The 27137-nt window shown below is 37.4% G+C and overlaps 1 protein-coding gene across 2 annotated transcripts; it reads right to left on the reverse strand.

Annotated features, from left to right (window-relative positions):
- Positions 1–994: 994 nt before the first annotated feature.
- On the reverse strand, positions 995–26777 carry PPP2R3C (protein phosphatase 2 regulatory subunit B''gamma). 2 transcript variants are annotated; one of them, XM_019983546.2, is made up of 13 exons: positions 26642–26777; positions 21742–21869; positions 18296–18400; positions 17258–17370; positions 16764–16861; positions 15850–15920; positions 10438–10570; positions 9189–9244; positions 9036–9111; positions 7558–7694; positions 5192–5329; positions 3033–3092; positions 995–1296 (listed from the first exon to the last, which is right to left on the reverse strand). In XM_019983546.2, the coding sequence occupies exons 1-13, from the start codon at positions 26697–26699 to the stop codon at positions 1108–1110; spliced, it is 1362 nt and encodes a 453-aa protein (XP_019839105.1). In that variant the 5' UTR covers positions 26700–26777; the 3' UTR covers positions 995–1107. The 2 variants fall into 2 exon arrangements, with proteins under 2 accessions (XP_019839105.1, XP_019839106.2); XM_019983547.2 differs by having other exon boundaries at positions 26552–26699.
- Positions 26778–27137: the final 360 nt, after the last annotated feature.

Raw genomic sequence — 27137 nt, forward strand, 5'->3', positions numbered from 1 at the left:
ATAATCTGATGTGTTCCCCTTGTTTTTATCTTCATTCAAGAAGATATGCAAACTCATATTTATTTGGGTATCCTGTAAAGGCAAGCATATCTAAAGATGACCTGAATCTTCTCTCTCTAGAGGTACCAGATGTAAAAGAGTTGACTCAGAAAGTTTTCTGATTGTAGTAGAAGGAAGATAATGATTTATGAAGGTGTTACATTTCTTGAATTTTATTTTTACTTGTCCAACAATGGCCAGTTTGTAATGTTTATATAGATATTCACTGTGCCTTAAACTTTTATACTTCTTATTTATGCAGAGTATAAAATTTCCCATAAATGCATTAAATGGTTTTGTCTTATTTTTAAGCCTCTTTCACTTTTTCTTCCTTTCCAACCCTTTGAATAATTACTGTTCCTTCTGAATCATAGTTCATGCAATTCTACCTTTTCTATTCTTTCATCTCTTAAAAACTAAACAGTATAATTGAGAATCTTTACACTTCATTAACAAATTCTCTAACAAAAATTCTTAACAAAATGGAGTTAAATTTTGTGAAATGTAACCCTGGTGCTGGTTAATCAAGCTAGACAGATTTTTTTTATACCAATGATTTTAATTAAAGTAAAATACTAGAATACTTTTTATTGAAATACTCTATTAAAATAAACATGTCCAAATACTTCCCAGAAATGAAATGACCCTTCTCTGATGAATGAGGAATTCTGTAATCTTTGATATACATAATACTTTAGAAGAAGATTCAAAGTTAAATGATATAATTTAAACTTTCTTTCAAGTATTCAAATTCTTAACGACTAATGTCAGAAATATTCCAGGAAAACTTCCTTTATTTCTAAAGATTATGTATGTTTAAAATGGACTCCTACCTTCACCAGATCACACTTGCCATATCTGAGCTAAGTGTAACCAGAATTTACTGCTCCTAATTTGGTCCCATTTCTTCCAGGCCACTGCAACCAAAATTCCAATAACCAGAACATTTGCTGTGTTCTGTAGGCCTATGAAGTATTTTATTTAGACCGTTTCTAAGGATTCTGTGTCAAAAGATTTACATGCAGCATCCAAGATTACTTTAATGAATACAGTCTAGTCTTTGAGAGATCATGTATCATCAAGGTCTGTAGAGTTTTCATTATCATTTGCAACAAGCGCTTCTCTATTCTCATAAGTCCAAAAGCCATTCAGATCAATTAGAATAGTGGTGACTGTGTCTCCTTGATTACTGTTGATTAAATCCTGGAGAGAGATTTTCAAAGGATCCTTTGGTTTTACCATGTCAAAGATTTCATCCTGCAAGAGAGGAAGAAAAAATACAATGAAATTTGCTATCTCATTCATTTAATTTCTATCACACAGTGATCTAAAATTTAGGGCTAGCACTTGAGCTTATGTAAAATTTTTTGTTCTAGGTTTTCCTTTTTCATTTAACAGGCAATCCATCTCTTTTCTATATACACAGAATTTTAGTGGAAGATTCCTTAGGTAGAGGCATACCCTTGAGGATACTCTGATTTCAGTTCCAGACCACTGCAATAAAGTAAATATTGCAATAAAGCAACTCTTGTGAATTTGTTTCCTAGTGCATTACAAAGGTTTATCTTTACACTGTAGTCTCTTAAGTGTACAACAGCATTATATGTAATAAAATGTACATACCTTAATTAAAGAATATTGCTTAAAATGCAAACTGTCATTTGAGCCTTCAACAAGTTGGAATCTTTTTGCAATAGTAATGTCAAACATCAGAGATCAACATATAGCTAATAATAATAACAATGAATGTTGTGAGAATTACTAAAATGTGAAACAGAGATAATGCTGTTGGAAAAATGGCACCAATAGACTTGCTTGACTAGGGTTGCCACAGACCTTCAATTCATTAAAAAAAATTTTTTTTAAGGTATGCCTGTATGTTTCTTATAAAGAAAGTGAAGCTCAGTTAAAGCTACATAGCTAATTAGTGGCAAAACTATCTAATGTAGTGTTCTTTGTATATGTGGTAACTACTTATATTTTCCTATTGTCTTCTAATTAGGGGTAAAGCAGGGCCTTGATTTAATGCAGACTTGGCTCAAAGTAAAAACTTAAATGCTTTAGAGCCAAGACAGGGACAAAACTTCATTTCCAATAATAATGTCAACGTTTTACTCTGGACCTGGAATGGATAGGGGGAGTATTAAAGAATTAGTCTTCCACAATGACACTAAATGGTGATAAAAATAACTAGAACAGATGGAAGAACCTTTTCTATATAAAGTGCACTATAAGATTACTTATAGGGTATCAGTACATGTTTTCTAATCTGTTTATAGTTAAATCACTCAATCTATTTAGTAGTATTTAAATTACATTTTTAAAGATTAGAACAATTCAGGTAAACGTATGACTTTTTAATCTGGTGTGTATGTGAAATTTCCCTTTCCACGTTGGTGGCCATATAAAATGACTCGTTTTTAAATTGCCAGTTGCATAGTTTTAAATTTGTCTCATTTATATTAAACCGACATAACCTTTTATTATATTTGGTTACAATGGATGCGTTATTTTATTACCTTACTTCACCTGAACCAGTAATGGATGCCCCCATGTGTTTTACAGCTGATGAAGGTCTGATTACTAAAATGTTAAGTAGTGGCATGTGTTTCAAAGAGTAGTAGTTTTCATACAGTAAGATTGATGTCTCCTTAAATAATACCAAAGCAAGCAAGCCCTCTGAAGGAGTGGACTAAAAAAGTGCCTGAACCTAAAGTTTGCCCAAATTCAGTTTATGGTGGAACAGACTGCCAAAAGATACAGGCTGTACTGATTCTCTTAATTTTCAATCTGAATGAATGCTTCCAATGAGAACACAAGACTGACAATGTTAAAATGTTAACCTGTGTAAATCATTAGTCCCATTATTGTCTCAGTTTCTAATGACCTAAATATTAATTCAGATCAAATAACTGAAAATATTTGGTTCAGTATATCATAAGTTGCTTTCAGGTTATCTGCTGTAAATTATGTAAATTAAAGAAAAAAGTAACCTTGACATCTTGAAATGAAACAGGATCCTGTCCATGAATTTTCATTAGTTCTTGTATGGCCTGTATTTAATAGAAATAAATCCTTAAACAAAAAATAAAATACACAACATTCCCTGTCCTGTTCCCATGGCCCTGTTTCTAGTTCTGTTTCCTATCCTATCAGACCATAAATCGCATTGTTTTAACCATCCTTGTGAATTTTCTCAAATTCCTTGACCTTGGTTTACATCTGTTGAGCAAAACCTAAACACTGGATTGGTGTAGTCATTAACTTTTCTAGATCTACACATGGAGAACTTCATAAGGAAAGTATACAAGAGTACAGATTACTATTATGTAAGATTACTATTATGTAAGAATAGTCTCCAACCCCAGACAGGCCTTAAAACATGGCCTTGCAATTCTGTTATGACCTGCTCCTCCCATTTTCTAGGAATGCTGTTCACACCTTCACCATTCTGTAAGGCACCCAGTCTACCACCTCCCCTCCCACCCTATACTTCATATTCTTGACAGAAAAAAATGGAGGTAAACCTCCCTCAAATTATTTTATGAACTTTAACCAAAAAAAAGACTGAAGAAACTGCGGTGATCCAGTTGGACTAACAAATATTTTAGGTGGGAGTCATTCACTGGAAAATGTGAAAGCTTAAAATTCTTGAAAAATAATCAGTGAAATATGTTTTGAGTGCCACTCTGTAGTGCCACTGATCCCAGTGTGTACAGGGCATCTCTGCAGCACACGGGAATCTGAATACACTCTCACCTACTGGAGCAGCAGATATGGATGAAGTGATCTAGAGTGCAAATGCACAAATGCGGGCCTAGCTTTATCACTGGGATACTGATGCACAAAGGCTTTACACACAGCCAGGCTTGTACCAGTAACTTTACCTTAGCCCATACAACCAAGTCTAAAACAAATCTGTAAAATATTTTCAAAGTATTTAATAAATAAAATAAGAGTAGAAGATACTATAAAGAAATAGTTGTGAAAAGGGATTGAGTAGTTTGAAAGATATATTTACTGTGTTTTCCTAAAACTGAATTTTCATTTAATAGGTCTGCTTAAAGCAGGGGCATACCTATGATAAGTGGTATCAGATTCTCAGATTAGTCATGGATATAAGTCCCATGTGGTATTCAGTTTTTAGAAAATGCATCCTCATACTGGATGTAATTTATTTTATCCTTATAATAATCTATAGTCATTACTACCTAGAAAATCATAAGAGAAAGAAAGCCTTTCAGGGAATTTAACATGAAATTATGAAGTATATACTCTGAAACTCAGACATCAGACAAAGTTATTTTAGGAGTATCACAAAATTTTTAGATGGAAAAAAAAAGCTTCCAGAGGAAAATGGTTTACGACAAAAATGTGAAAGTGTCCATTTTTACTGTTTTAAAAAAATGTCAAAAAGAAAAAATAAATGTCTTCTTACCATTGATCTTAACCATATAAAAACCAGATGGTCTTCTGAAAACTAGCTATGTGGCAACAGAGTGGAACAGTACTGTACAAAACCATTCCATCAAGTAGAAAAGCCACCATTGAAACTGAGGAATGATTTATCTTAAAGGGGTGGACATTCCTACATTTACACCTGCTACAGCTGAATGCTTATCAGATACAATCAAATTCTACTTCAGAGCTCATCATGCTATTCTCTGAGACCACCTATGGCACAGAATAAGTATTTCAGCAAATCTGTTTCACACTGAAATGTGAATTCTAGCCAACTTTTAAATATATTTGTTATAGCATAACAATTAAAAGAATCTACACCAGGTTGGCAAAACTGTGGAAAGGAGTTCCCTTTTCTGAATGTGTAATTAACGTTTCTATAGAATTTTACATACTAGTTTTTGATCACCAAGAGCACAGACTCTCTCAGGCATGTTTTTATCTGCACTGGTTAATAAGCCTGGCATGTATTTACACACTTCTAAAGTGTCTTACAACTAATCAAATCAGCACTGATTTAGCCCATTTATATATTCAAAAATAGAAAAAACTAAAACCAGACTTGATTTCCTTCTGAAATCTGTTATATAAATCCTTTTGCTAAATTTGAACACCCCAAGTTAGATTAAATTGTCACTTGGTAGGTAATTTAAACCAAACTGTATAACAAAGATACACGAATGAGACTTACCCTAAAGAAATAATTAAGGGAAAAGACATTCAGATACCCTTTGTTCTCAATGTCAAGTAACTTAAAAATATACTGCAGAGCTGCCGGTTCTTTGCGGTTTTCTAATGCAAGAACAAAATCCAGGTAGGTCTTATAGTCCTAAAGAAAAGAAAATGATGTTCGTTAGAATCCTTATTTGTAATTTGTAATTCATTGTTCAAATGAATGAATGATGATTGGAGGCTATTTTGTAATCACAGATGGCAATTTTTTAATATGAAATACGAATTCATACTTAATGTTGTTTTCTAGGAATTCTATACACTGCAGTTAACCTGTACAGATAGTTTTTGGGGGCACAGCTCATTTTCTTATGAGATTTGCTGTGTTAAATCATAATTTTCATTCATTAGGCTTTTATAATGGACAGGAGAGTGACAGCTATTGTGTATTGCCACTAAATTTATATTTTCAGTTCATGTGGTCGTATGAAATACTGCTTTGAAATTTTAATTCAGATGATTTCCAATAAGTCATCTTAAGAGTGCCAGATATTCTACAGTGATCTGACACTGTTTTCATCCAAAAGGGAGCAAACGAATACAAATGAAGGCTAAAAAGACATGAAGAGGACAGAAAGCTTTTTCTATAAAAAAAAGCGTAGTCACAGATTACTTTTTTTGCATGGTTAAAAGAAGTAAAGTACTTCAGAGATTTTCACTTGGGAAAAAAATGTTTATAATCTTGGAAAGGATTTTTTTAGGCTAAGATTAAGAATTCTTTTCTGATAAACTCTGTATAAGAGCTAGACCTTACCATGGTCTAAACTCCATGCCTAACGGTAGCTTCTGATTTTCTTTCTTTATCACATCATTAGTATACTCCAAGCTCCTCACTGTTTAGGCAGCTGTGGGAGTCATGAAGCAGTTTCTGTGCCTTTTCCCTCTTTTCTTTTGGCAGCTGGTTAACAATGGTTTCATTTAGAAAACTGTTATTGAATCTAAATGATAAAACCCTGATTCTCTGCTGACAGTGACTATTTCTTAAGCATCATTGGTTTGAAAAAGTTATCAAATCCTTAACATATTTTTAACAGCAAGAATGGTGACTTAAAAATGCTATTTAAAAAAAAATGCTATTTAGAATTTTCTTCTCAAGTATATATTTTGAATTGTGATAAAAGGACAGGCGCATGTTAGCAAATCTTTAGCTACTAAGGTAGTCACTTAGAATAATACAACCTGATTCTTAATTTAAATCATGGCATATATGGTACTGTATCTGACCTGGTAACTCAATGAGTGAACCATCTATATGAAAATAGTCAATAGTATTTACCTGTTTTTCAGATTTTTATTTTTTTTTACTAGCCTACAACATTCCTCTACAATAGGTGCACCAATAATGAAATGAACAAAATAGTAAAAATTTCTATTTGTCCTGAGTCAATAAGGGAAGTAATGTTTTTGAGCAAATTTACCTTAAGATCAAAGGCTCCGAATCTCAAACAATTTGATCAGTTCATACTTCTTAAGATACTGTTATACACTGACAAGAAAATACTGCTGTATCACATCAAGAAAAAGGCTTTTGTGATTAAATATGGGCAGAGGACCTAAACATGCATTTTTCTGAAGAAGATAACAGATGGCCAACAGGCACATGGAAAGATGCTCAATATCACCAGTCATTAGGGAAACACAGATCAAAATCACAATGAGATCACCTCACACTGTTCAGAATGGCTACCATCAAAAAGAACTAACGACTTCCCAGGCAGTCCAGTGGTTAAGACTTGGCACTTCCACTGCAGAGGGCATGGGTTCAATCCCACTAAGACCCCGCATGCAAAAACAAAAAACCAAATAAAAGATAACGAAAGTGTTCAAGGATGTGGAGAAAAGGGAACCCTCATGCGCTGTTGGTGGGAATGCAAATTGGTCCAGCACAATGGAAAACAGTATGGAGGTTCCTCAAAAAATTAAAGAGAGAACTAGATGATCCAGCAAGTCTATTCCTGGATGTTTATGTGAAGAAAATGCAAACAGTAATTCGGAAAGATATGCACCCCAGTGTTCACAGCAGCAATACTTACATAAGCCAAGATATGGAAGCAACCTAAGTGTCCATCGACGGATAAGTGGATAAAGATGACATGGTATATATACAATGGAATACTACTCAGCCATAAAAAGAATGAAATCTTCACACAGGGAATATAGTCATATTTTGCCATAACTTTGGTATGTAATCTATAAAAATATTGAATCACTATGGGGTATACATGAAACTAACATTGTAAGTCAACTATATTTCTATTTTTAAAAAAAGGCTTTTGGAAATTGTGGGAGTCTAAATTTTCAAAACTCAGAGTTTTAAACTACTACCATTTCTCCATCATAAGTGAGACACTCCTGGAAAACACGGTCTAAGAAGACATTGGTCATGGTTGCTGTTCCATAGCGGGAGAGTTCTTCTTTACTAAGCATGCCGTTGTGATCCTTATCAAGATTCAAATACTGGCCTTGGGAAGAAAGACAATAAAAAGACACGACCAAAAGAAACAAAAAGTTATTTTTATTGGTTAATATTTTGATTTTTAAACTAATGTTACAGTCAAGATAGACACCTGCTATTCCTTTAATCTCTATTAGAACAATGATAAGCCAGAAACCAGTCAAAGAAAATTCATGCCTTTATGCTAAGTCACTTACATTATTTGTTTTCAGTTTGCAACCTTTTAGAACTTTCCTAGGATTCTAAATTAGATGGAGGTAGGGGGTCAACCCGGAGAAGGCAAGGGCAACCCACTCCAGTATTCTTGCCTGGAAAATCCCATAGGCAGAAGAGCCTGGTAGGCTGCAGTCCGTGGGGTTGTGAAGTCTCAGACACGACTGAGTAACTTCACTTTCACTTTTCACTTTCATGCATTGGAGAAGGAAATGGCAACCCACTCCAGTGTTCTTGCCTGGAGAATCCTGGGGACAGGGGAGCCTGGTGGGCTGCCGTCTGGGGTCGCACAGAGTCAGACACAACGGAAGCAACTTGGCGGCAGTGGCAGCAGCAGCAGCAGCGGGTCAACCAAGATAAAGCACTGCAGTGCTGGCACTTGAAAGCAGAGGTCAAGGTTGCCAAAACAAGTCAGAAGATCACTCAATAGAACAGTGTAACAGACTAATGAAATTCAAGAAAAAAGCAAACTAGGTCCAAAGACATCCTTCTGTGGACCCTGAGAGCAGCATTTTATCACAATGCAAGATCATAGGTGACGTTGATATTAATGTTCCTGAGTCAACAATAGTCAAACCACATTCCTTATGTTATATTAAAGTGCTAGAAATGTATTAAATTAAGAGTCACAAAAATATAAAACACTGGCACTTTGCTGTATAGCAGAGATTGGCACAACATTATAAATCAACTATATTAAAAATATATACATATACACACATATATATAAAAGGTTGGTATTTAAACAAGTAAAATTTAGTAATTTAGCATAGAAGCTCTTAAGAAAATTAGGATAATTTGATCTTAAGGTAAATTTTGCTGTGCTGTGCTTAGTCGCTCAGTTGTGTCTGACTCTGTGATCCCATGGGCTGTAGCCCGCCAGGCTCCTCTGTCCACAGGGATTCTCCAGGCAAGAATACTGGAGTGGGTTGCCATGCTCTTCTCCAGGGGACCTTCCCAACCCAGGATTTGAACCCAGGTCTCATGCATTGAAGGTGGATTCTTCACTGCCTGAGCCACCAGCGACGCCCTAAGGTAATCAGGCTACGTATAAAACTGTTCTTTGAATAGAAGTTAATGAAACATTTACTGAGGAACAGATAATTCAAATTTTAGCATTATGATAAGAACATACCATACACCCTTAGGGCAGAAGGAGCAGAAAACCAATTTGTTTCTTGACTCTCCTTGGATAGTTCCTCATCCCTTAACTAGATGAACAAAGAAACATAATTAGAAGACAGCAACTATCAAGTGATAGAATTAAGTAATTTAAAAACATACTTACCTCCAATAAATCATCTAGGAAGCTGCATGCTAAAATATCTTGAATTTTTATCTTCCCTTTAAAGAAGAGAAACACAATTACTTAATTTTAAAAACAAGAGCAACTCAATTTTATAAAAATGTTGTTTTAGAAGAACAATCACACAATTGGTATTTTAAAGCTTCCTAGCTCTCATGTTCCAAAGTCCTCACTATATATTGATGTTAAAAGGGAAATCTGCAGGGAATAGTTAATAAAATCTCATATAGATATGTCTACCTATATACCACCAAATATATGTCCAATTGATAAATTCCAAAATTACAGTGATACAAGATTCCAAAAAAAGTTAATTTTTTTTGTGGTTATGGATATGATACTGTTAGTAGTCAAATAAAGAGACTGTCTCCATTTTCCTTTGGAGGTTCTGGAATAGAAAACAATATAAAGCATGGTTAAGAGTAGAGAGATGGGATTTAAATACCATTTCTAGACATGCAATCTATCTAAGTCTCAGTTGCTTTACACATAAAATCTGGATAATACCTTCTTTATGGAGTTGAGAAGGAAATGAAAGAATCTATGTAAACTGCTTAGCACAATACTCAGTACATAATAAACAGTCAAAACTGTTGGCTATTATTTTGTAAATTTCAAAGGGAAAAGATGTGTATGTCTTTAACAAAGGCATTTAAAAAAGACTGACAGCTACCCCATACTGTGATGGATTCACACAGCTGCCACTTTCAAGGACCTAAAAGAACCAAGGACTTTGGTTTGGGCCTTCTGTCCCTTTCTCTGTCCCAGTCTAGCAGGTTAGAACAGTTGATAGAGTGTACTGTTAAACATGAGGCAAAATTTACAAATCTGATCCTCACATAGGATGGTTAACTTGAGAATGAGAAAAATACATTATGGCTAAATGGTCCTCCTATCTCCCAATTCATATTTTTCATCAAAAAGAATAATTTTCCAGTATATTACCTATTAGGGCTAGCAAATATATCAATACCTGGCTTCTTTAAACTGGAAAGAACCATAGGTCACCTAGTTGATACTTCATTTTAAAGACAAATTGTAAATGGTTATGTGACATGTCCACTGTCGCATAGCTGATGGTGGTTGGTGCAAGTAAATCAAAAGATCTATATATCAAAATATTTATATATCAGTGTTAATGACATGTTAGGAAAATAAATTACATTTTAAAGACTTATCTCTAGTTACTGAGATTTAGAAAATGTCTAAGTGAGATAAGATTTTCTTTTACCTGTTCTTAGAGGGTCTAAAAAGAAGAAGAACTTCCTAACTGCTGTACAAACATAAAAGGAGTAAAAAGATTTTTCCAGCCCATCTAACTGTGGCAAAGTAGGGATAAGTTCCAATATGTAGTTTTCTAAATCCTGAAAGAACAAAACAAAATACAATTTTACAGTGTTAAATGTCTGATCTTGATTTTTCATTAGATACTAAAATACAATTTCAGTCCTAAAATTATTCAGCATTGAAACTATAATAATGAAATAAATTGATAACTGTATTAGTGGTGAAGTTATTTTATATATGCCATTTATTTACATCTTAATATATTTTTGAATAGGTAACACATTCTACATAGTTCCAAATACAAAAGAAACAAAAAAAGTATTCATTGAAAAGTTTCCTTCCCACCTATTTCTTCTCCGCAGAGGTAACCTACATTATTAGTTTTTGATACATCTCTCCAAAGATAATCTATGCACATATAAGATAATACATATATATGTATATTTTTTTTCCCTTTTTTACACAGGATGTAGCAGCATACCATGAAAATTCTTCTCTATCTTCCTTTATCATTTAGCAATATACTTTGCAGTCATTCCATTTTGGCTCTCAAAGAACTTCTACTCTACTCTGTGCAAAGAAATAGTAACTGTCTATTATTTCACTGTATGAATGTAACAATCTATTGACCCAGTCTTCTACTAACGGACATCTACACTGTTTATAATCTTTTGCGACACTAAAATACTATAGGGAATACACTGGCAGTCCAATGGTTAGGGCTCCATGCTTCCACTGCAAGGCGTACAGGTTGGATTCCCTGGTCAGAGAACTAAGATTCCACATGCCACTCAGCATGGCCAAAAATAAATAAATAAATAACATACTATAGGGGCCAAGGTAATTTTTCACTCATAGAGACTATGGGAGAATACAGGACATAACTTCTGTAAGTTGAACTGCTGGGTCAAAAGCATGTGCACATTTATAATTTTGATAGACAACAGCAAACTTCACACTTCCCCAGGAAGGATATATTGATTTCACACTACTACCAGCACTGTGATGGCTTTATCAACAGCTTCCGAATTGTGCCCCAGGAGTGATACACTAAACTCAAGGGGGTGCAGCAAGATACTATAAATTAAAGGAAACACAGCGACATCTATTGGATACCGCACAACATATCACCATGGGCTAGAGCTATGAATTCAAGGTCATTCACATTTCAATCACATTAGATTGAAATTTATTCCTTTTGATAACATCTACGGTAAAGAATCTGCCCACAACGTGGGAGACCTGGGTTTAACCCCTGGTTCGGGAAGATTCCCTGGAGAAGGGAATGGCAACCTGCTCCAGTATTCTTGCCTGCCACATCTCATAGACCAAGGAGTCTGGCGGGCTATAGTCCATGGGGTCGCAAAGAATTGGACATGTCTGAGCTACTTTCACTTGACTCCGTTTCATCTTTGCAAAGCTAGGTTTTTGGTGGTTGCTGTGATAAAGCAAGTATCACGTGAAAATTTGTGTGGCAAAGGAATCAAAGATGACCGTGTCCAACCCAGGGCTGAGTAACTGTACAGTGCCAGCTAAAACTAACAGTTAATGGGCTTCCTTGGTGGCTCTTGGAGAAGGAAATGGCAACCCACTCCAGTATTCTTGCCCGGAGAATTCTCTGGACAGGGGAGCCTGGTGGGCTATGGTCCATGGGCTCGCAAAGAGTTGGACATGACTGAGCACACAGCACTGATGGCTCGGTGGTAAAGAATCCGCCTGCCAATGCAGGAGACGCAAATTCAATCCCTGGGTCGGGAAGGTCTCCTGGAGAAGGAAATGGCAAGCCATTCCACTATTCTTGCCTGGGAAATCCCATGGACAGAAAAGTCTGGTGGGCTATAGTAGGGGTTACAACACAGACACGACAGTGACTAAACGACAAAATCAACTGGTTAATAAATGGAGTTGTTAGGTATTTCTTTTGGCCATTTTTTTATGGAAATTACTGAGACAATAAGGGCACCTCAGTGAAGTGGAAAAGTTTGGGAACCCATGGTCTATTTTACATTCCTTCATTAAAGTCATTATCAAACTTTTTGATCTTTGCCAATCTGATAGGTGAAAAATGATATTTTAGTGTAGATCTATTTGGCATTTCTCTCATATAAAGTGAGGTTAACATTTTTTTCCCTGTGATTAAGAAGCATTTGTATTTACTTTCTGCAAACTATTTATATCCTTTGCCCAGTTTTTACTGGGTTAACAGCCATTTTATTCTTATTTCTAGGAGCTTTTTCTCCACTAGAGTAATTTGGTCATTTGTCTGTGAGTAAGTTGCAGATATTTTTCTTGGCTTACTGTTTTCTTTTCTGTTTTTAAAAGTCTTCATTGAATTTGTTACAATATTGTTTCTGCTGTATGTTGTCTTCTTGACTGCTAGGCACGTAGGATCTTAGATCCCAGACCACTTTCCCAACCACCACAGATCAAACCTGCACCCCGTGCACTGGCAGGCAAGGTCTTAACCACTGGACCGCCAGGGAAGTCCCAGCTTCTTGTTTTTACTTTGTTTATGATGGTCTTTGCTTTACAGATTTTTTTAAAAATTAGCTGAACTTGTTTTTTAGACTTTTCAGCTTTGTCATATTCAGAAAAGCTTTCCCTATTCCAAGATTATATATTTAAGTGTCTCTCATGGTTTCTTATATTGTATAATTTTGTTACTTTTGCTTATCCCTCCTGATATATAATGTTTCTACTTCCTCTGAGATACTTTATAATCTAAGTTGTATAACCAATGGCATCTCATACATGGTGAGTCCAAAACAGGACTCTTATCATCCCCAAACCTAGTCCTCACCTATTTCCCCTTATTCCACTATTTATTCAAAGTAAAAAATTTAAACTTGGTTCCTACCTTTTCTTTATGAAGGCCCCAATACTTTACCCCCAACATCTAATCCAGCAGCAAATTTTTGTTGTTGTTGGGGGGTGTGTGTCCAAAATAAATACTAAATTGATCTATTACTGGCTTCTTCACAGACATCATCCTGGTCTGGGCCACTATCATCTCTCACCTGGACAACTACAGTAGTTTCCTAATTATTCATTGACTCTAGACTCCTTACAATTCATTCTCCACATATCCAGTCATCTTTTACAATGTAAACCAGGGAGGTACCCTGGTGGTCTCGTGGTTAAGACTCTGCACTTCCACTGCAGGGGCCACGGGTTTGATTCTTAGGGGTCATGGGTTTGATTCTTGGTAAGGAAACTAAGATCCCACACAGGTTGAGCAGCATGGCCAAAAAAAAAAAAAAGAAAATTTAAAATGTAAACCAGGGAGTTCACTGATGGTCTAGTAGTTAGGAGTCTGGACTTTTACTACTGTGGCCTGGGTTTAATCACTGGTCAAGGAACTAAGATTAACATGCTTTGTGGCCAATAAATAAATACAATATAAACCATATCTGACAGAGTCAGCTTAAAAGTTCTTGTGGCTTCCTATTAGTCTCAAAATAAAACTCAAACTCCCTACCATACCCTAATACAAGTGGCTCTGCCTACTTCTCCAACTTCCCCTTCTGTCAACTCTGGTGCTGTGCTGTGCTTAGTTGCTCAGTCATGTCCAACTCTTTGCAACCCCGTGGACTGTAGCCCACCAGACTGTTCTGTCCATGGGGATTCTCCAGGCAAGAACACTGGAGTGTGTTGCCATGCCCTCCTTCAGGGGACCTTCCCAACCCAGGGATCGAACCCAGGTCTCCTACCTTGCAGGCAGATTCTTTACTGTCTGAGCCACCAGGGAAGCCCAAGAATACTGGAGTGGGTAGCCTATCTCTTCTCCAGGGGATCTTCTGACCCAGGAATCAAACTGGGGTCTCCTGCTTTGCAGGTGGATTCTTTACCAGCTGAGCTACCAGGGAAGCCTCTTGTTACACTAACCCTTGCTCATATGCTCTAGACACACTGGCTTCCTTCTGCTTCTAAAACAGATCAGGTTTAACTGTGCCTTGGGGACACTGAACTTGCTATTCCCTTTGTACTACATTTTCATAAGGCTGGTTCTTTCTCATCCTTCATGGCTGAAACTCAGTCACTAGCTCAAAGAGGCACCTTTCATCTTATCTAAAATAGTTCCGCAACCCCAGTCATACTCTTTCTAGGACCCTATTTTCTCCTTAGAACTTGTCAGTCTTTGAAATCATATTGCAGATAATTTAGCGTCTGCCTCCTCACTCTGTTAGGAAAAAAGCACCTTATTATACATAAGGGTAAGGCTTGGCAATGTACCTGGCATAAATTAAGTGTTTGGTAATTCGTTATTTAAGATTTAATAGTTGAATGAAAGTTTGCCTATACTACTCAAATTACAGATGTTGGCACTGGAAATCACTATCTTTTAAATAAGGGAGACACAAGGTCTGGTTTCAAAAGGCAAAGCACCAAGGTTAGGAGACAGGTTTTTCTCCCTTTGAGAGAAGTGTTTCCTTTCACTGACAGAAGAGAAGATTATTCCCTTTTAATCACAACTGTAGCGATACACTGTTGCTTTTTTCTCCCTTCTCCCCATCCCTTTTTAAATTTTTGTTTCCATTCATGGCAAGAGGCAAGAAGAGATAGTGTGTTTTGTAAACCAGCTAATGGCTGATGAGAATCCTGAGAGATATAGAAGTATTCCAATATCTGACCTGAGTAAGTATCAACAAATGGTTAATATATCTTCCTTGCTATAGAGAAATGGATAGAACCAAGAACCTTTTGTCAAGTCGATCTGAACCTTAATGGACAAGAACAGTACTGTGGCCCTAGAAAGGTTTTTAAGTGTAAATGTTCAGTATGAGCTAACAGATTCTATCTATATAAATCTGGATAAAACAGAGTGTAACAAATTATAACAGGAAACAAACTATAACAGGGAATCTGCATTTCTTTAAATCTTATATTTGAACATATATCTAAGTGATTAATTATCTTGGTTCATATTTATGCATAACTCCATTCCCATTTTATATATATTTGGGAAAAAAGTCTGAACTGAAAAGAAACATGTCCATATAATTAAGATAGTTACACTTACAAGAAAAATAATGATTTGTATCATGAGGCTGTAATATAATTCTTTGCTGATAACCTGGCTTAACTACATTGGTATATGTGTGTGTGTCTGTGCGTGCTCAATTGCTCAGTCATGTCCAACTCTTCGCAACCACCTAATGGGTAATAAATATCCTCTTGGTAACTGACCTTACGACCCAAACCTATAGGTGGGAATACAGTCACGTTATTTTTCTTATATCTCTTAAAAAAGGAAAAACTCCTTGCCCTTACATTATTTGTAATCTCAACATCCAGTGATAACTATTATTTAGCATTTTGGTGTCTAGAGTAGTTATGAAAGTAGGTTAATACTTACAGATTCCCGAAGATATCCTTGTCCAGCAACATCATATAAACTGAGTCCTATTCTTGTTTGATGAAGCCAAACTGACAGTAAACGAGAAAATGAAATACAATAATTATTAAGATCTATCCTTTGGTATGTATACGCATAAAAGGAGATAAAGAGATTAGAAGGACAAGCTAATTTATAACTCCATAAACATCTGTTTTCTCACATATACTATTCATTAATCCAAAAACTGTTTGAAATAAATATACCATAGAATTAACTGCAGATATCAACAATTCTACCATGCCTAAAGTGACACTAAAGTTGATGCCCTTGAGAATCCTTGTGTTCCACCAAAAAGCAGTGTAATGTTATGCCTTCAGTGAAGCAGATTTTATTCTACTGAGGTTAATTACTGCAACCAAATATCAGTTAAAGATGGTACACACAGCATTTGACAAGTCATTATGGAACTTATAGGAATCATAACAACTCCATGTTGTTTAATAAAAGCTCCTTGAGTATGCGGCTACAGTTGTGAGTTTGAAACTATCCTCTCAGGCAACTCAACCTGTAATATATTGGTGAAATGGAATTACCAGTGAATTAAAATATTTCAAATAACAATCTATTAAAATTCTTGGTTCAGCTTTTGATATGTCTAGTTAGCTAGCATCTTCAGAAGAGGTTTTTGTTTTGTTTTTTATAAACTTTTTTATAATAGTGAACCCAAATGTATGGTAGAAAATTTCAGTTCTAGTAAGTTCCAGGAGAGAATCATAATAATAGGAAAACAAATCTTGGTCAAAAGACAAGAAATTCTGCTATTCAAATTTAATAAAAGAGATGTTTGACATGGAAGGGATATTATAAAAGCAAAGACCCAAATTCTTTATTCTCAGATAGAAGGAGTTGAAGCAAAATGAAAATGGAATCACCTTTTCTCATGACATAATTAAAGAACTGCATGATGGAAATTCTTCCATAAGAATCTGTATGAAGGAGTTTAGCAAAGACTTTTGCTGTGAAAAATTGCCTAAGAAAAGAAAATAAATGTTAAATCATCTGCCAATAAAAAAATGATTTCTATATGATTCAGCAGAAAATAGCATAAATTCAAACAACTAAAAATCAAAGTAGAGGGAAAAAATCAAAGTGAGAACTATAGTTCAAAACTTAAAATATTAAGTCATACATCTTTAAATTCTATTGCCTTAAGAATGAGGGACTATAGTGTTGTAAATAAACTATATTATTTCTTTTAACAACTTTATACTAAGTAATAGTCTTGACTATAAGTAATTTTATTAAACTTTATTTAATGAAAAGTTGACTTAAATGATATCATTGACTTAAATTTTCATTAACATTTATTTGATGCATTTAAAATGCTTAATGTAACATACTCTTATGTTAATTATATTATTCTTACTTGCACTTTGGTCCAGCTTTTTCACCAACCTTTAAAAAATTTTCATAATTAATCATTGCTTCTTCTCCAATCATGGGTGGTGTCTGGTGCTTGTCCAGCAAAAACCATAAGTTCTTAGGAGAATTGCAAAATTTTAAGATATTTAAGATGTTTTTATCAACAGAACAAAATTTTTAAAAATAGTTTAAAAATGTGTTATTTCCATTAAAATGATAGACTACCATCTATCACTGGGGCTTCCCTGATAGCTCAGTTGGCAAAGAATCCACCTGTAGTGCAGGAGATCCCAATTCAAGTCCTGGGTCAGGAAGATCTGCTGGAGAAGGGATCAGCTACCCACTCTAGTATTCTTGGGCTTCCCTGTGGCTCAGCTGGTAAAGAATCCACCTGCAATGTGGGAGACCTGGGTCTGATCCCTGGGTTGGGAAGATCCCCTGGAGAAGGGAAAGGCTACCCACACCAGTATTCTGGCCTGGAGAATTCCATGGACTGTATAGTCCACGGGGTCACAAAGAGTTGGACATGACCGAGCAACTTTCACTTTCACTGTAGGGTCAAACTGCAAGGGTTAAAATCCCAGCCCTGTCTTTAATCTTGGATGGTGGACTTAAGCTTCCTGTGTTTCAAATCGCATTTGTAAAGTAGGGATAACAGTCCCTACATCATACAGCTATATGGATTAAAGGGGAACTGTATATGAAAATTTTAGAACTTAGTAAGCACTCAATAAATGCCAGCTATTTTTATTATGTTATTAGTAATCAAAGGATAATAGAAGATGATATTCTTCTTAATATGACTCCCTACAATAGTGGTTCTCAACTTTGGCCTCACATTAAAATTACCTATGAACTTTAAAAAACAAGACAAAACTCTCCTTGGGACACATAAGCTTTGCAGTTGATTCTTGTGGGAATCGTCACTTCAGAGCCTGTGCTTTCAGCCACTCTGCACTACTGTCTCCATTTAGGCGCCCTGGGATCCCACATGACACACGTAGTACAAATAGGAAATGGCCAAGAATTATTCCATTCTTACCTGTAATTCTTCATTATCCAATAGTTCCCTGCTTTTCCTTTGCAGAAAGACAGCTCTGGATTCTTCTCTTAATTTCTGTAGTAAGACTTCATCTTCAGCTGGCAGCTAAAAATACACTGCAGTTAATTTCTACACTTAAATTCTAGACCATTGGATTATTTAAAATGTATCACTTCATGGCAAATTGATGGGGAAACAATGGAAACAGTGACAGACTTTATTTTGGGGGGCTCCAAAATCACTGCAGACGGTGACTGCAGCCATGAAATTAAAAGACACTTGCTCCTTGGAAGAAAAGCTATGACCAACCTGGACAGCATATTAAAAAGCAGAAACATTACTTTGCCAACAAAGGTCTGTCTAGTCAAAGCTATGATTTTTTTCAGTAGTCATGTATGGATGTGAGAGTTGAACTACAAAGAAAGCTGAGCGCCTAAGAACTGATGCTTTTGAACTGTGGTATTGGAGAATACTCTTGATTGAGAGTCCCTTGCACTGCAAGGAGATCAAACCAGTCAACCCTAAAGGAAATCAGTCCTGAATATTCATTGGAAGGACTGATGCCGAAGCTGAAGCTCCAATACTTTGGCCACCTGATGGAAAGAACTGACTCATTGGAAAAGACCATGATTCTGGGAAAGATTGAAGGCAGGAAGAGAAGGGGACAACAGAGGATGAGATGGTTGGATGGCATCGCTGACTCGACGGACGTGAGTTTGAGTAAGCTCCAGGAGTTGGTAATGGACAGGGAAGCCTGGCGTGCTGCAGTTCATTGGGTGGCAAAGAGTCAGACACAGCTGAGTGACTGAACTGAACCGATTTGGTCTAAAAAACTATATATGCCACTGTCTCAAAAGTACTTTTTTGTATCTCAATTTTGCTTAACTTCAAGTCATCATTTATTTAAAAAGTTCATTTAACAAAAAGAGATCCACAGAGAATTCAGTGATCACAAGGCCAGTTCTGCCTGGAAAAAGCTAACCATCTAGCCCAAGTTTCTTTTTTTGATTCAGAGTTTACTTAAAAATAAACACAACATTTAGTATGTGTCCACAATATATCAAACATCAATACACACATTCTAATTTAATCCTACTAGCCCTGTGAGATAGATTTCATCACACTCAATTTAGAGGTAAGGAAATCAAGAGATGGATGACTATCAAGAATGCATATGCCATTAGTCAGTCCCAGACCCAAGATTTAAATCTTTGGGGTTCCAGTCTATTTTAATTTTTTATGAGTTGTTTTCTTTGGTTCCTTGTTCCCCTATGTCCTCATGTCCTAATGTTAATGACTTGCCCAACGTTGTGCAACTAGAGTAAAAACATGCATCTGGGTCTTCTGACATCAGGGATTCAGTGTATTTTCTCTTCTCCATCTCATTTCCATTACTGGGTAGTTAGGTTATCTCTCCCTTAAGTAGACTTCAATGCTACTTACTAGTGACTGCTAGGAGTAAAGTACTAAGACAGGTAATCAACGGAAGATAACCATCCCCAAACTAAATGTATCAGAATGTGTCATGCTCTTACTTTCCTTTATGACCCACCACTTTTTCTATGTTCTCAATGTAGCCCAAGTTTCAATTTATATTCATAGAACTGTTCCCAGTGTAACCTTAGCCTGACAGAGAATTAAATCAGGACTAGCTGAAGAGCGACTTTTAGCCAAGTATGCCTGGTGAGATTGGATCACCTTACTTCTCAGAGATGGTCAAGACAAAATCTACTAATTGGCCTCCAAGGCAGAGGTTCTCCTTATTGTGGTGATTTCCCTAAGCTGGGCTTTAAAATGACTCATCCCAACAACTTCAAATAATTTGCTTTGAGAATTTCTTCTTTCTTTTATGTATCTTTTCTTTTATTTGCCCCATCAAATGTAGCTGTGTAATCCATAATCCAAATTCGGGGCTATGATTTTACTTTATTTCTAAGAACTAAGATGCCATCCTTTCCCATCAAAGAGGATGGAGAAGAAATAAGCATCAGGAGGTGAGGCTGGGGTTGAGACAGGAACCATGTGCCAGTGGGTAACCAGCCAAGGAGAGAAGTGGTGACCAAAGATGACACGTAGTTTCTCTGAAGCAGTAGAGTGGAAGGAGAAGAAGAAACCAGGGAAAGAACATCCCACAAGTCCACATCTGCAGACCAGCAACCATTTGGGATCTGGAAGAGGTCAGAGAAGAGACAGAAATGAGGGAAAAGGGGATTCCCTCAGGAACCACAAGGGGACAGCCGGTATTGGAAGTACAGGAAAGTGGAGTCCTGGGAATGGAGTGACGTCAGCATCTGAGGGCTGCTTCTGGGTTAGTAAGATAACAATTTCACAATCCTGATTATATGAGATAATGAATATAAAATGTTCTGAAGTAGGTGGATACTCAATAAATGTCAATTCCCTTCCCACTCCCTCAGACTACAAAAAATTCTCAGTTGTCTAACTGCCTCTGATTAAGAAAACTATGAAATGCAAAAAAGCAAAAAGAAAAGTATGTATGCTGTGACCTCATTTTTGTTAAACACACACATATAAAAATCTTTATTTATGTCTCTGGCATTAGCTGCTTTTTCTCTTTTCCATAACATATATGGATTAGTCTCATAATTTTTCAAAGGCTGGGAGACACAGTATTACAAAAAAGTTTGCAGTAAAATGATTCAAATGAAAAAGTTTGTACTTGAAGAAATAAGTTAAAATTATCTGGATAATCCACTTATATCAATACCTCACTCCTTAATGCAAGTAAAACATAATAGCAAGTAAAACATAATATTTACTTTCTTTGCAAATAATGTTATAATTAATTGAGTTTAGAAGACAACAGGTTTAAGAGACATTCAGCTAAAATTCCAAAGTTAACTTTATTATGGTAGCTACAGTTTCCACAATACTAAATAGGTCTTATTGTTTTCAGTAGCCTTCGATTTTAGCTGTAAATAACTTTCTGAAAGTCTTACTGTTTTATCTACAATGCTCTTCAAAGCCTTCTTTACCATTCTGGCACAAAGAAACATATAATTAAGTATAATTCTTAAAGTTTTCCATTCTCAATCTATTTTTCAGTTTAGCCTTGAGCAAAACATTTTACACCATATGAGTAAAAGACAAAGTTAAAAATTGTGACCAACCAAGTAAATCTAAGTCTTATAGAAAGCCTGACAACAGAATCCAATAGAATACCACAACTAATATCCATAATAAAAATTAGGAAGCAAGAACTTTAAAAAAGTGGCAAGTAACAACTTTGTGTTCTTATGCCAATTTACATGAAAAACTAAGATTTAACCAGGTCAAAAATAATAAGGTCAACTATAATAAAACAATATACAAAATTTTAAATATAATCAATTTATCTGTTTATAAAATAAAAGATTTTTATCCCATTTAAAAAAATTACACTTAATTTATAAACTCTGCAAGACATTTGCTTAGATATCACTTACCCTGTAATAAAACCGAGGAATGGTCTTATAGAATTCATTTGTGTTTTTTCTACCTCCTTTCCATTCTGAGTAATACTTGGTAAATAAATCCATTTCTTCATCTTTTAACTCTTGTTCACTTTTTTTTTCTGGTAACAAAACAGATTAAGGAGGGAAAGAACTTTTAAAATCAGACAACATTTTTTCAAGACATCTATACACTATGCTCTAATTATAGCACAAAAAAGGCCTTCACAATTGTGTTTAGATACTGCTGCTGCTGCTGCTAAGTCGCTTCAGTTGTGTCCGACTCTCTGCGACCCCATAGACGGCAGCCCACCAGGCTCCCTTGGCTTCTCCAGGCAAGAACACTGGAGTGGGTTGCCATTTCCTTCTCCAATGCATGAAAGTGAAAAGTGAAAGTGAAGTCCCTCAGTCGTGTCTGACTCTTTGCGACCCCATGGACTGCAGCCTACCAGGCTCCTCCGCCATGGGATTTTCCAGGCAAGAGTACTGGAGTGGGGTGCCATTGCCTTCTCCTGTTTAGATACTGAGCATCTATTAACTTTCTTAAAACACCAAGAATCACTACCTTCCCCTGAAATAGCCTCTTCTACATCTTCAACCAGTTCTCAGATGCTCCCACTTCTTCTTATCACTGTACTTGCTCTTCCTCAAGTCACTGCCTCTCTTATAGACCTGACATGTTCTAGTTCATTTAATCAAAAGTTCTCATTGAGCACATACAACTCAGTATCAAAAAAAAAAATCCAATTAAAAAATGGGCAGAAGATCTAAACAGACATTTCTCCAAAGAAGACATACAGATGGCCAACAGGCACATGAAAAGATGCTCAACATTGCTACTTATTAGAGAAGTGCAAGTCAAAATTACAATGAGATCTCACTTCACATCAGTTGGAATGGCCATCATCAAAAAGGCCACAAATAATAAAAGCTGGAGAAGGTATAGAGAGAAGGGAACCCTCCAGCACTGGTGATGGGAATTTAAACTGATATAGCCACTATGGAGAACAGTATTAAGGTTCCTTAGAAAACTAAAAATAGAGTTACCATATGATCTAGCAATCCCACTCCTGTACATGTATCTTAAGATAACTATAATTTGAAAAGATACATGCACTCTATAGTTCATTGCAGCCCTATTTACAATAGGCAAGACACGGAAGCAACCCAGATGTCCATCAACAGATGTACAGCTAAATATGTGGGGGTGTGTGTGTGTGTATATACATGCACACATACATACATACAATGGAATATTACTTAGTCATAAGGATGAAATAATGACATCTACAACAATAAGAATAGACTTAGAGATTATCATAATAAGTCAGACAAAAATAAATATCATCAGTTCAGTTGAGTCGCTCAATCCTGTCTGACTCTTTGCGACCCCACGAACCGCAGTATGCCAGGCCTCCCTGTCCATCACCAACTCCCAGAGTCCACCCAAACCCAAGTCCATTGTGTTGGTGATGCCATCCAGCCATCTCATCCTCTGTCGTCCCCTTCTCCTCCTGCCCTCAATCTTTCCCAGCATTAGGGTCTTTTCAAATGAGTCAGTTCTTCACATCAGGTGGCCAAAGTACTGGAGTTTCAGCTTCCACATCAGTCCCTCCAATGAACACCCACGACTGATCTCCTTTAGGATGGACTGGTTGGATTTCCTTGCAGTCCAAGGGACTCTCAAGAGTCTTCTCCAACACCACAGTTCAAAAGCATCAATTCTTCTGCACTCAGCTTTCTTTATAGTCCAACTGTCACATCCATATATGACTACTGGAAAAACCATACCCTTGACTAGACAGACCTTTGTTGGCAAAGTAATGTCTCTGCTTTTTAATATGCTGTCTAGGTAGGTCATAACTTTCCTTCCAAGGAACAAGCGTCTTTTTAATTTCATGGTTGCAATCACCATCCGCGGTGATTTTGGAGCCCAGAAAAATAAAGTCAGCCACTGTTTCCACTGTTTTCCCATCTATTTGCCATGAAGTGATGGGACCAGATGCCATGATCTTAGTTTTCTGAATGTTGAGCTTTAAGTCAACTTTTCTACTCTCTTCTTTCACTTTCATCAAGAGACTCTTTAGTTCTTCTTCACTTTCTGCCATAAAGGTGGTGTCACCTGCATATCTGAGGTTATTGATATTTTTCCTGGCAATCTTGATTCCAGCTTGTGCTTCCTCCAGCCCAGCATTTCTCATGATGTACTCTGCATAGAAGTTAAATAAGCAGGGTGACAATATACAGCCTTGATGTACTCCTTTTCCTATTTGGAACCAGTCTGTTGTTCCATGTCCAGTTCTAACTGTTGCTTCCTGATCTATATACAGGTTTCTCAAGAGGCAGGTCAGGTGGTCTGGTATTCCCATCTCTTTCAGAATTTTCCAGTTTATTGTGATCCACACAGTCAAAGGCTTTGGCATAGTCAATAAAGCAGAAATAGATGTTTTTCTGAAACTCTCTTGCTTTTTCGATGATCCAGTGGATGTTGGCAATTTGATCTCTGGTTCCTCTGCTTTTTCTAAAACCAGCTTAAACATCTGGAAGTTCACGGTTCACATATTGCTGAAGTCTGGCTTGGAGAATTTTGAGCATTACTTTACTAGTGTGTGAGATGAGTGCAATTGTGCAGTAGTTTGAGCATTCTTTGGCATTGCCTTTCTTTGGGATTGGAATGAAAACTGACCTTTTCCAGTCCTGTGGCCACTGCTGAGTTTTCCAAATTTGCTGACATATTGAGTGCAGCACTTTCACAGCATCATCTTTTAGAATCTGAAATAGCTCAACTGGAATTCCATCGCTTCCACTAGCTTTGCACGTAGTGATGCTTCCTAAGGCCCGCCTGACATCATACTATATCTCTTACATGTGGCATATTTTAAAAATAGATACATATAAACTTATTTACAAAATAGAAAGACTCAGACATAGGAAACAAACTTACGGTTACCAAAACCTTGCTGCACTTCAACCTGAGGTCTTTGATTCTATGATTTATTTTCTCAAAAGTTTTTCCTCTTCCTGGTCTCACTTCCTTCTCAATATGCCCGTAGTTCTTTTCCTGAAACTCTTCTGCCAGCGTTTCTCCTCTACCTGGATTTGCCTTGTTTTTAATAACTGTTGGAGAAAACTGCCGAACTATGTAAACATTTGGTCCCACAAATTTATTTCATGGTAGTTAATAACTCAGCCGCTCAAAACCACCAATACATATTTTACTTGCCCTTGATGTCCTCTTGCTTATTCCTCTTGGTGAATGACTGTTCCAAACTTTCACTGCATTCCTCAAACGTGCTGTGTTCACCCTCAACAGATGAGAATCCCGCTCAGTTCACCAACAACTGAGTATCCTGGGCATGCCTGGGTCCTCAGTCGCTTCATCTGTGTCTGACTCTTTGTGACCCCACGAACTGCAGCACGCCAGGCTCTCCTGTCCTTCACTATCTCCCGGAGTTTGCTCAAACTCATGTCCATTGAATCGGTGATGTCATCCAACCATCTTATCCTCTGTCACCCCCTTCTCCTCCTGCCCTCAATCTTTCCCAGCATCTGGGTCTTTTCCAATGAGTCTACTCCTTGCATGATGAGGTGGGCAAAGTATTGGAGCTTCAGCTTCAGTATTAGTCCTTCCAATGAACATTCAGGATTGATTTCCTTACCTTACCTACTTTCCCTCACCTTACTACTCTTCTTCTAACTCAGTAAGTGGTACTACGATCACCTGAGCCCAAATCCCAAGAGTCACTCTCATTCTACCATTCACCTATTCTAGGGATATACACACATGCATCTTTCCAGAGTCAGGGATACTGACTCTCACTGAGATAAAATTGAACAACAACAAATTTGAAGAAGGTATACAGATATCCAGGCAGAAGAGCATTCCAGGCAAAAGAAACAGCCAGTGCCAAGGCACGAAAATGGGACTATGCCTGGTGTATGCAGGGAAGGGGGAGGCGGGAGTGAGCTGCAGCAGAATGAGCCAGAGGGAATAGCAGATGAGGGAGAGCAGATAAAGGAGTAGATAAGAAATACTGGAGGATTAGAGGTTTAGGCAATGGCACCCCACTCCAGTACTCTTGCCTGGAAAATCCCATGGACGGAGGAGCCTGGTAGGCTGCAGTCCATGGGGTCGCTAAGAGTCGGACACGACTGAGCGACTTCACTTTCACTTTTCACTTTCATGCATTGGAGGAGGAAATGGCAACCCACTCCAGTGTTCTTGCCTGGAGAATCCCATGGACAGAGGAGCCTGGTGGGCTGCCGTCTATGGGGTCGCACAGAGTCGGACACGACTGAAGCGACTTAGCAGCAGCAGTTTAGGAGGTGACAGAAGGAACTGCCTTGGAGTGTAGGAGAGTCAATGTCTAGGGACACACGAAAGAAGTGTAGTTGAATGACTGAAACATCTACTTTAGGTTAGTGGACATGAATTAAAAGTGAAACAATTCAGCTGCCCTGGATGGAGGTGTGGAATAGGAATGATAGTTTTAACCAGACTGATTAACAAACAAGTGTGAAGCAGAGGGAAAGAGACAAGGAAAAACGGATTATGAAGTCTAAAATGGGCAAGGAGGGAAGTAAAAAGTGTGACAATAAAAAGGCGGTAAGAGCAACGGTAGGATCGAACGGTTGTTGGCCCCGCGACTTTGAATTATCTCTCACAAGTCGAGGTTAGGACCAAGCAAGTGAGTTTCTAGGTAGCTTTTCATTCCTGCAAATCCCTTCCCAGAGAAGTGTAGGTCAAACCCCTCTGGATCGCTCAACCACATCCCAGTCAGCCTCTTTTGTCGAGAGGTTTTACCAAAGGTGCTGCTCCTCCCCATCCATCGTCCCCCCAGTTCCCGGTGTTTGGGGCCAGGATCTCTCAGCAGGCGGCTCCTCCCAAACTCACTGTGTGGACTGGTGCTGGGTGTCGCTAACCGCCGGCGAAGAATTTCTTTCCAGTCCATGGCCGATTCCGGCCCACCAGTTCCCGCATTTGCTGTTTACTAACCGCTCCACCCCCTGCCAGCTCCGGCGTCAACACCGCCCAGTCCCGTAAAAAGTCATGAAGGCCGCGTAACTGCCATCTTGGACGCGGGCGGAAGTGGTGGTAAATCGATCCCAGAGGCCACTGCGGAGAATACCACGATCAGGCTAAAGGTAGGGACGCGGTCACAACAGGGAGGGCAGACGTGAAAAAGATAAGCTGCTTCCTTAAAGCAGCTTCCCAGCCTCACCATGCTTGATTCTAAAGGCGCCGGATAAGGGAGCGCGCGCTTTTATTTCATCTTGGCCCTTTGGCACATGTGCACCACGTGACCCAGGGGTTCCTTTGGCTCCTGCGGCTGGATGGAAGAGCTTTCTAATTTCAGTTTCTTTTCATTGTTTATTGCGGATATCTGGAG

This window comes from Bos indicus, chromosome 21 (assembly GCF_029378745.1).
Source record: "Bos indicus isolate NIAB-ARS_2022 breed Sahiwal x Tharparkar chromosome 21, NIAB-ARS_B.indTharparkar_mat_pri_1.0, whole genome shotgun sequence".
Lineage (NCBI taxonomy): Eukaryota > Metazoa > Chordata > Mammalia > Artiodactyla > Bovidae > Bos > Bos indicus.

Excerpts from the sequence above, each read along its gene's own strand:
- PPP2R3C (XM_019983547.2), bottom strand. The coding sequence starts at position 26,699 with ATGGACTGGAAAGAAATTCTTCGCCGGCGGTTAGCGACACCCAGCACC. Across the intron at positions 17,371-18,295 it reads TGGATAATGAAGAATTACAG|AACTTATGGTTTTTGCTGGA; the intron begins GTAAGAATGGAA and ends AATTCTCCTAAG. Across the intron at positions 15,921-16,763 it reads TAATTATGTCATGAGAAAAG|TTTGGCTTCATCAAACAAGA; the intron begins GTGATTCCATTT and ends GTTTACTGTCAG.